The following is a 9,944-nucleotide window of genomic DNA, read 5'->3' as shown; positions in this document are numbered from 1 at the left end:
GTTAGTCCTGTTGTCTAGTGTTAGTCCTGTAGTCTAGTGTTTGTCCTTTCTAGTGTTAGTCCTGTAGTCTAGTGTTAGTCCTGTTGTCTAGTGTTAGTCCTGTAGTCTAGTGTTAGTCCTGTAGTCTAGTGTTAGTCCTGTAGACTAGTGTTAGTCCTGTTGTCTAGTGTTAGTCCTGTAGTCTAGTGTTAGTCCTGTAGTCTAGTGTTAGTCCTGTAGTCTAGTGTTAGTCCTGTTCTCTAGTGTTAGTCCTGTTGTCTAGTGTTAGTCCTGTAGTCTAGTGTTAGTCCTGTAGTCTAGTGTTAGTCCTGTTGTCTAGTGTTAGTCATGTAGTCTAGTGTTAGTCCTGTAGTCTAGTGTTAGGCCTGTTGTCTAGTGTTAGTCCTGTAGTCTAGTGTTAGTCCTGTAGTCTAGTGTTAGTCCTGTTGTCTAGTGTTAGTCATGTAGTCTAGTGTTAGTCCTGTAGTCTAGTGTTAGTCCTGTAGTCTAGTGTTAGTCCTGTAGTCTAGTGTTAGTCCTGTTGTCTAGTGTTAGTCCTGTAGTCTAGTGTTAGTCCTGTTGTCTAGTGTTAGTCATGTAGTCTAGTGTTAGTCCTGTAGTCTAGTGTTAGTCCTGTAGTCTAGTGTTAGTCCTGTTGTCTAGTCTTAGTCCTGTTGTCTAGTGTTAGTCCTGTTGTCTAGTGTTAGTCATGTAGTCTAGTGTTAGTCCTGTAGTCTAGTGTTAGTCCTGTAGTTTAGTGTTAGTCCTGTTGTCTAGTGTTAGTCCTGTTGTCTAGTGTTAGTCCTGTTGTCTAGTGTTAGTCCTGTTGTCTAGTGTTAGTCCTGTAGTCTAGTGTTAGTCCTGTAGTCTAGTGTTAGTCCTGTAGTCTAGTGTTAGTCCTGTTGTCTAGTGTTAGTCCTGTAGTCTAGTGTTAGTCCTGTTGTCTAGTGTTAGTCCTGTTGTCTAGTGTTAGTCCTGTTGTCTAGTGTTAGTCCTGTAGTCTAGTGTTAGTCCTGTAGTCTAGTGTTAGTCCTGTAGTCTAGTGTTAGTCATGTTGTCTAGTGTTAGTCCTGTTGTCTAGTGTTAGTCCTGTAGTCTAGTGTTAGTCCTGTTGTCTAGTGTTAGTCCTGTAGTCTAGTGTTAGTCCTGTAGTCTAGTGTTAGTCCTGTTGTCTAGTGTTAGTCCTGTAGTCTAGTGTTAGTCCTGTTGTCTAGTGTTAGTCCTGTAGTCTAGTGTTAGTCCTGTTGTCTAGTGTTAGTCCTGTAGTCTAGTGTTAGTCCTGTAGTCTAGTGTTAGTCCTGTAGTCTAGTGTTAGTCCTGTAGTTTAGTGTTAGTCCTGTAGTCTAGTGTTAGTCCTGTAGTCTAGTGTTAGTCCTGTTGTCTAGTGTTAGTCCTGTTGTCTAGTGTTAGTCCTGTTGTCTAGTGTTAGTCCTGTAGTCTAGTGTTAGTCCTGTTGTCTAGTGTTAGTCCTGTTGTCTAGTGTTAGTCCTGTAGTCTAGTGTTAGTCCTGTTGTCTAGTGTTAGTCCTGTAGTCTAGTGTTAGTCCTGTTGTCTAGTGTTAGTCCTGTTGTCTAGTGTTAGTCCTGTTGTCTAGTGTTAGTCCTGTAGTCTAGTGTTAGTCCTGTTGTCTAGTGTTAGTCCTGTAGTCTAGTGTTAGTCCTGTAGTCTAGTGTTAGTCCTGTTGTCTAGTGTTAGTACTGTAGTCTAGTGTTAGTCCTGTTGTCTAGTGTTAGTCCTGTTGTCTAGTGTTAGTCCTGTAGTCTAGTGTTAGTCCTGTTGTCTAGTGTTAGTCCTGTAGTCTAGTGTTAGTCCTGTAGTCTAGTGTTAGTCCTGTAGTCTAGTGTTAGTCCTGTAGTCTAGTGTTAGTCCTGTAGTCTAGTGTTAGTCCTGTTGTCTAGTGTTAGTCCTGTAGTCTAGTGTTAGTCCTGTTGTCTAGTGTTAGTCCTGTAGTCTAGTGTTAGTCCTGTAGTCTAGTGTTAGTCCTGTTGTCTAGTGTTAGTCCTGTTGTCTAGTGTTAGTCCTGTAGTCTAGTGTTAGTCCTGTAGTCTAGTGTTAGTCCTGTTGTCTAGTGTTAGTCCTGTTGTCTAGTGTTAGTCCTGTAGTCTAGTGTTAGTCCTGTAGTCTAGTGTTAGTCCTGTTGTCTAGTGTTAGTCCTGTTGTCTAGTGTTAGTCCTGTAGTCTAGTGTTAGTCCTGTTGTCTAGTGTTAGTCCTGTTGTCTATTGTTAGTCCTGTATGTAGCACTTGTGTTACTACCAGTAACAGCTGTTTGCCACGGGCACAGTTCTAGGTTCAAATGAGACGAGGAGTAATATGCACAAATAAAAGAATAGTAGACTAGAGGCAGAGTTATAACAATAACCGGTGTTTTAATTAAAAGCGCGCTAGATAAACAGTAATAATACATACATGCGTAAAGTACAAGTTATGCTTTGAAGTATCCCTTTTAGGTTAGGTCAGTAACCTCTCCTTGCGAGAGTGTTAGGTCGATATCAAGGCCTAGGTCGATTGGATCAACACATTGGGGTTCGTTCAGACGTCTCTGAGGTTATCATCGGTAAATCTATATTAGTTTATCAGGGAATGCAAATACCTTATTAGGTGAATTGGCCCTTTAAACCCTTTTTCTTTACAGGAAAACTATCAGTGATTCAGCTATAATCGATATGTCATCTAGAATGTTCTATTATGACATCACCATAAACGTTCTAGAAGGTGCTATGTTCTAGAAGGTTCTATTATGACCGCACCACAAACGTTCTAGAATGTTCTATTATGACCGCACCACAAACGTTCTAGAAGGTTCTATGTTCTAGAAGGTTCTATTAAGACATCATACAGTGGTTAAGCATTTACCCTCTAATTCTTATAGGAGAATATCCGTATCCATATATCAAGTTAAATCAAATCAAATACAAAATACAATATCAAAATAACACAAGGTGAACGGGGCCGACGCCCTTGGAAGTCCTTGTAGTCTCGTTCAGTTCAATCCTACCGGACTGTTAGTTGAGCAATAGTTGAGCTTCAGGGGTATTCACATCAGGCTGGCATTAGCCTGGAGGTATATCAAATGTTCCGGGGTTGGCTCGCCATCGGGTATCGATCCAGCTGAGCACACTTGGTGATGGGTGGTCTGGGCTGCTCCGGGCTGGTGGTTGAGACTTGCGGCTTTCAGTCGGTTGGTTAGTCCTGTCCGTCTGGGCGATGTTGCTGGTTCGGAGGTCGAGGCGGAAAGAGAGTTGGCTGTTGAAGAGCTGGCTGTTTTTATAGGAAACCAAGATGTTCCGGAACGTTCTATATGACATCATAGGATGACATCACAAAGGTTCCAGAACCTTCTATCATGACATCATACCCTGGTTCTAGCCTGTTTTACGTTCTAGAAAGTTCTTAACTACTAGCATTAACTAATTATGTTCCTATGATAGTTATGAATCTGAACCCTGGGTTACATTCTCCCCTTCTATCCTAATGCACGTCCCTGTGCATATTATCCCAGGACTACAGTGACACCAGCAAATGACCAGTTTGTGAAGCAGTATTCAATATGTGAGAATATCATGCAATGAAGACACGTTTTTGCAGCATCAACTGTTAAAAAAGGCCGGATTTGTCTAAAATTAACTAAATTAAAATTAATTGTGCGTTTCACTTTTTTGACATGTTTCTTAAAGGATAGGTTCGAGTCCAAGATGATGCCGAGGTACTTGAAATGGGAAACCAATTCCAGTTCCTCCCCCCCCAGAAACTAATCGATTAGATCTTGTGATTCTGACTGGTCGTTTGCTGAACATCATGAATACAGTTTTTTTTGTATTAGCAGTAGGCATGAGTTTTGCAACCAGTGTTGGACCTTGTTCATTGCATTTGAGAGGTTACATGAGATCAGGTCAGTTTTTTTACCATGTACAAAAATGACTGCGTCGTCAGCATACATCTGTACATTGAAGTCAGGGCATATGTCCGGAAGGTCATTGATGTACAGGGAAAACAGCAATGGCCCAAGGATCGATCCCTGCAGCACACCGACTGGATTGTCAAGATAAGGAGATTTGACACCATCAACCATGACACATTGTTTTCTGTTTGTTAGGTAAGACTTAAACCATTGAATTGTATCTGCAGAGAAATTGAAATGAGACAACTTTGCCAAAAGTACTTGATGGTTGACAGTGTCAAACGCCTTTCTAAGATCCAGGAACACAGCACCTACATATGGGTTTTTGTCCAACATATATTTAACCTTTTCAATAAAAACACAGTTTGCCGACTCAGTGGAGTGCTGAGCGCGGAAGCCAAATTGAATTGGGTGGAGTGGGGTGTGACCTTTGTCCAGATGTTTAATCATAAGTTTCGACACCCACTTTTCAGCAACCTTAGATATGGTGGATAGGATGCTGGACATACCTGTACAGCCCTCTGTATTGCTGTTGAATGATATTTCTCAGTTTGCAGCCCCTATACAACTAAAGAGACTAGTTTTGTCCGGTCTCACAGCTGCTAAAAAGCTGATAGTATCACGATGGATTCAACCGGATAAAATGTGCCGGAAGGTATCGGTTCTTACCTATCTCGATGTGATTTATCTAGAGATATCTACAGCAAGAATTTTAGGTGTCAGTGAAACCAGCATTGCAATCTGGTTAGAAGTGGTGGAGAGAATAAAGGCTAGCATATGAATTGTAGTGCCTGGTTAAAAACGAATGAAAATGGATGGATTATCCAAGGGGGGGTCCTGGGGGGGGGAAGAAGAGCGAGCAGGAGCATATGTATTGTTTTGGATTGCAAGTATTAGGTATATATCTCGTAAACTACATTTATATTGAATCAAATGGAATGTATAATCCTGTGACTTACTGTGGATATTTACTGTTAATGCTTGTGTATCTAATTTTATGTCATGTTTAAAAAAGAAAAAAGAAAAAAAAAACTCAAACTCTTGTGATCTCTCTCTCTCACAAACACACACACAGGCCGCCTTGCTCTATGCCACATAGGTGTAGACTTTATGGTCCTCGGGCGTCCGCGCCAAGTATTCTCTCTCTATTAGTCCCTCTATACGCTTCTTGATGCCCACAGGGCTCGGGTTGAAGTGCGCCAGGAGCTGCTGGGTCACCTCTGCTACCAGGATAACGTGCTGCATCTTCTTCCTTGACTTCATGATACGGACGATGGCCGCCTCGATCTCGTGTTGTCTGTCGTCTTCCACCTTCTGCCGCGTCACCTTCCTCTCGGGGTCTGACTCGCCCTTCTTGGCAGCAACCATAAGTATTTTGACTCTGTGCAGTTTGGAAGTAAACTGATCGTTGACTGTAAACACGTGGCCATTTTCGATCTCCTTGGACTTGGGCTCCTTGGTCAGGACCCTCTGCGTGGTCTTCCCACAGGCCAGGGACTGCAGCGCCCGAACCAGCTCCCTCTCTGGGATGTCCGTCTCCTGCTGGATCTCCTCGAAAGTGGACGTCCCTCTGTTGTTGAAGAGCATGAGAATGGTCATCTGGAAGGTAGAGACCTGCAGTATGTACTTCCGGGTGTTGGAGCCCGTCACCTGGGCGCCCCCCACCCCCACCTCCGAGCCGTCCCCCTTATTAATGGCCCCGTAGAAGGTTGCGTTGAGGTCTGCAGAGCCCATATGGTGCTGGAGTGTGAGCTGTCGGCTGCTGTGTTTGCCCAGGTAGTACCTTTTGTACTCGTCGAAGGCGAGTGTGGCAGAGGAAGGGATGGTGCATTTGGGAGTGGCCATTGTGGGCCAGTAGCCACTGGTGAGCACTCTTACCATGAGGTCAACGCCGCCTAGAGACACCTTTCTGGACTGTACGTGTTGCCTGAATTCATCCATGGTGGTGTTGGAGATACTCATGTCTTTAAACATCTGCTCCAGTTTGGAAGTGAACTGACTGCCACACTCGGTCTTGAGCATGGAGATCATGGACTTCTCGGCCTCGTCAGAGACACTCTGGTTGGTGAGCAGCCTGCGGGCCAGGTGCTGCTTGTAGTACCGCTCGAACACATCCTTCTCCTGCAAGAAGCGGAACAGGTCCATGGGCTTGTCCAGGACCGACTCCACCTCCTGCTCCGTCAGCCCTTTCACCCCCTTCTTCAGCTTGTCGTCGATGAAGAGAGAGAGGTACTCTGGCGAGCGGGAGTTGAGGTTCAGGAAGTACTCAAAGTCCCCGGCGATGGTCTGCTTGACGAGTTTGTCGTCGTCGAAGGACTCCAGGAGGAAACGGTCGAAGTACGTCTTCAGGTCCACAAGGCCCTGGATGTAGTCGAAGGGGTTCCTGCCCTCGCCCTCCTCCGACACCAGGGCCTTGCCCTGCTCCCTCAGGTACAAGCTCATGCACTCACACAAGGTCTTCAGGCCATCCGGCACGCGGCTGAACAGCTTGTACATGCAGCCCATGTCTTCACTCTTTCCGTTCTTGTGCATGTGGACCAGACCGGAGTTCTCCATCTCCACAATGGTCTTCATGTGTTTGGATATGAGCTCCCTCTCCACCACCTTCACGATGTGCTCCTCTGTGGTCATGTCCAGGCAGTGCTTCACCCGCTCGATCTCCTCGTTCATCCGGGCCTCCACCTTCTTGACGTAGATGCTGGCGCTGTTCTCCGCCAGGAACTGTTGGCTCTCCATCTGGAAGAATTCGGCCGACATCTCGAGGAAGGGGCCCTCGAAGTCCTCCTCGTAGACCTTCCTGCCCCCCAGGCCCAGGATCATGAGCATGCCGCCGGCGATCTTCATCGCTCCCCTGTCCACCATCTCTCCCTTCCTCTCGCGGGCGATCATGTCCAGCAGGTGGTCCCGGGTGCGGCCGGATTGCACCACCTGGTCCCGGAAGATGATGAGGCCCAGGTTGTAGATGTTATCCACCTTGGTATGCTCCACATAGACCTGGTCCATGTACATGAGGATATCTCTGATCATCACCATGACATCCTGATGCTCGATCCAGGCTAAATTCAGTGTTTGGAGAAAGTTATTGTTTAGAGAGTTGAGGACATCTTCTCGTACTTTGTTGATGAGGTGCTCGGAGACCACCTCCCGCAGGCCCGTGTAGAGCTTCTCGCCGTGCTTGTAGAGTATCATGTTGTAGGCGTTTATGTACAGCTCCTCGTAGCTCAGCCCGCTTTTGTTCTTCCTCTGGATCTCGTAGATGCCATTCTTGAGAACGTCCCAGCTGTTGTTGAAATCCTTCTCATCTATTGTCATCTTTGCATAGCTAAACGATAGGCCAGGCATTTTTTCAATCTTGTCTGAAGCCATTCTGTTAACAGTTGATGTATCCAGCTGTTCCAAAAAACAAATGCAAGGAGTTGTGTTGTTTAGTCTATCTGTTCAGTACTGTCTCAAGATGCACAATGAGATCTTCTGAGAGTATTGTTGAATATATATAGACCACAAATGTTCTAGAATGTTTGATTATGACATCATACTGTGACATCACAAATGTTCTAGAATGTTCTATTATGACATCATACTGGACATCACAAATGTTCTAGAATGTTCTTCATTCCTTATGGACCAAAATGTCCCATTTAAAGTCGATTTGTAGCCAAACGGTGTGGTGAAACTTTCCAAAAAGTAATAGAAACTTGAGTTGGACCAAGCCGGTCGTTTTGATACCTTACACGTACGTGTATGTGGTGCGAAAGCTCTGGGAGGAGTTAGCGGGCAAAAATCGGCGGAATAATAAAGAATAAATAAATAGTATAGATTACAATAGTGTGGGAGAACCCACACTAATAATAAAATAATAACTTAGCTCACCTTTCCATGGCTAAACGATAGGCCAGGCATTTTTTCAATCTTTTCAATCTTGTTTGAAACCATTCTGTTAACAGTTGATGTATCCAGCTCTGTTCCAAAAACCAAATGCAACGAGTTCTGATGTGTTGTTTAGTCTATCTGTTCAGTACTGTTCGTTCAGACGTCTCTGAGGTTATCATCGGTAAATCTATATTAGTTTATCAGGGAATGCAAATACCTTATTAGGTGAATTGGCCCTTTAAACCCTTTTTCTTTACAGGAAAACTATCAGTGATTCAGCTATAATCGATATGTCATCTAGAATGTGCTATTATGACATCACCACCAACATTCTAGAAGGTTCTATGTTCTAGAAGATTCTATTAAGACATCATTCTCATGAAATCAATGATTTACAATGGCCGTGATCTTTTCTAAATAAAGGTTAGCATTTATTCAAGTAAACAAAACATAATATTAAAGATAAAAATGTGCTCTTTCTTGTACAATGAGTTGTTTACTCATAACAATTAATTATTTTAATATTTTAGTACATTTTGTGCTTAAATTCTTATTAGCGCAATACGTCCACATTGATTTCTATGGACCATTGACTTAATTTTATATTTAATAAACTCAAAATATTTCTCTAAAACTTTATTAATATTGTTTATTTATTTGTGTCATCAAGGAAATTCTGATGAATTATACAATTAAATTTACAAATTAATGATTTTTTTGTGGAAAACATAATGTCCATGGATGCAGTTCTCATTATCCGCAACAGTTTTCACCTTCCTGTTAAGACTACAGTATTTTTTAAATAAAGTTTTATTCTCCCATGATGCATCACAAAGAAGACAAGCTAGAAGATGGCTACAAGGTAAGTTAAGTCACCTCAATGGTTAACACTTAAAAGTTTTAACTTCCCGCTTCAGCCCTTGTACACGACAAAATTGATTCTCATTACTGAAACATGAAGTATTACTTGTTTGAAAAAAGTTTTGATCATCAATATTTGATCAATACAAAGGTTAATACATTCCTAACATGTGCCATGAATTTCTTTTGCAGATGTCATCATGGCTTCTCCATTGTTAGCTAAAAATGCTAACTCCTCTCATCCTCTGCAACACACTTCTCATATACCGCAACATTTTAATGGGTGTTTCGGTAATGAGAACTTCTCTTTCGGCAATGACAATTTGGTAACACATCACATAACTTTGTCATTAAATAGTAATAATTGGTAACACTTCAACATTAAGTGTTCATAAGGTTGTAATTACATAGTAATAATAAAATGTGTATCATCAACAGTTCATTTTGATGTAATTTACAAATTTTCCTGTTTCATTGCAGACAGTCAGCCACTGAGAAGAAGAAAGCGTTAGCAAAGGCTAGGCTAGCAAAATTCAGAGAAAAGGTTTACAACAACCCTGACCTGCTAGACGAGTACAGAAGGAAGGAGAGAGAGAGGTTGGGGGGGTTGGAAATGGTACAGTCATTAGCAAACATGCTAGTTTATAGGAAGCCTCATACAAGCCATTTAGTTGATAGGATGTCCAGCTTTCTGGCCCTTACTAGAGGATGTGTACACACTCGCACTTTGTAAGCCATTCAGTCCCTACTGTAGGACACACACACACACACACACACACACACACACACACACACACACACACACACACACACACACACACACACACACACACACACACACACACACACACACACACACACACACACACACAGGGAGAACCCTAGGACACACATATGCACACACACTAGTGTAGGGTCTGTCCATATATGTTTTTCCTAATTTTATGGTATGCTTCCTTTCCATTTCTAGATATCAAAAACGAAAGGAAAATGTTAAGATCAAGAAAATGGAAGATCTTACCTCCAAACAATATGAAAGGAAACAAAAACAATGGAGAGAAAATTCGAACAGGCATTATGCTAAAAAGAAAACACTGAATGCCATCTTGGATTTGACCCCTCTCTCCATCAATGAGCCAGATGCCACACAGGTACCGGAGCAAGATGGAGGCCTACCGGTACCACCAAGCCCCCAAGAACTGCCATCAAACTGCCCAACACCAGAGCAGACGTCCACCCCCAAAGCAAGAAGAAAAAGGAAGATGTAGGATGTCCAGGTAGTACCAAGCCCTCCTGAGCCACCGTTGAACTGCCCAACACCAGAGCAGACCTCCA

The 9,944-nt window shown here is 43.2% G+C and overlaps 1 protein-coding gene across 1 annotated transcript; it reads right to left on the bottom strand.

The window, feature by feature from the left end:
- Positions 1–4,964: 4,964 nt before the first annotated feature.
- Positions 4,965–7,190, bottom strand: LOC311236138 (cullin-3-like; the record flags this gene model as incomplete). Its single annotated transcript, XM_084323757.1, has 1 exon — positions 4,965–7,190. One exon carries the CDS (start codon positions 7,188–7,190, stop codon positions 4,965–4,967), a length of 2,226 nt encoding a protein of 741 aa, XP_084179883.1.
- Positions 7,191–9,944: the final 2,754 nt, after the last annotated feature.

The sequence above is a fragment of the Notolepis coatsorum genome (assembly GCF_963971535.1).
Source record: "Notolepis coatsorum genome assembly, chromosome: 1".
In the NCBI taxonomy this organism is placed as follows: Eukaryota; Metazoa; Chordata; class Actinopteri; order Aulopiformes; family Paralepididae; genus Notolepis; species Notolepis coatsorum.
Note: the sequence above shows the minus strand (reverse complement) of the source record. Positions and strands in the feature narration are given on the sequence as shown.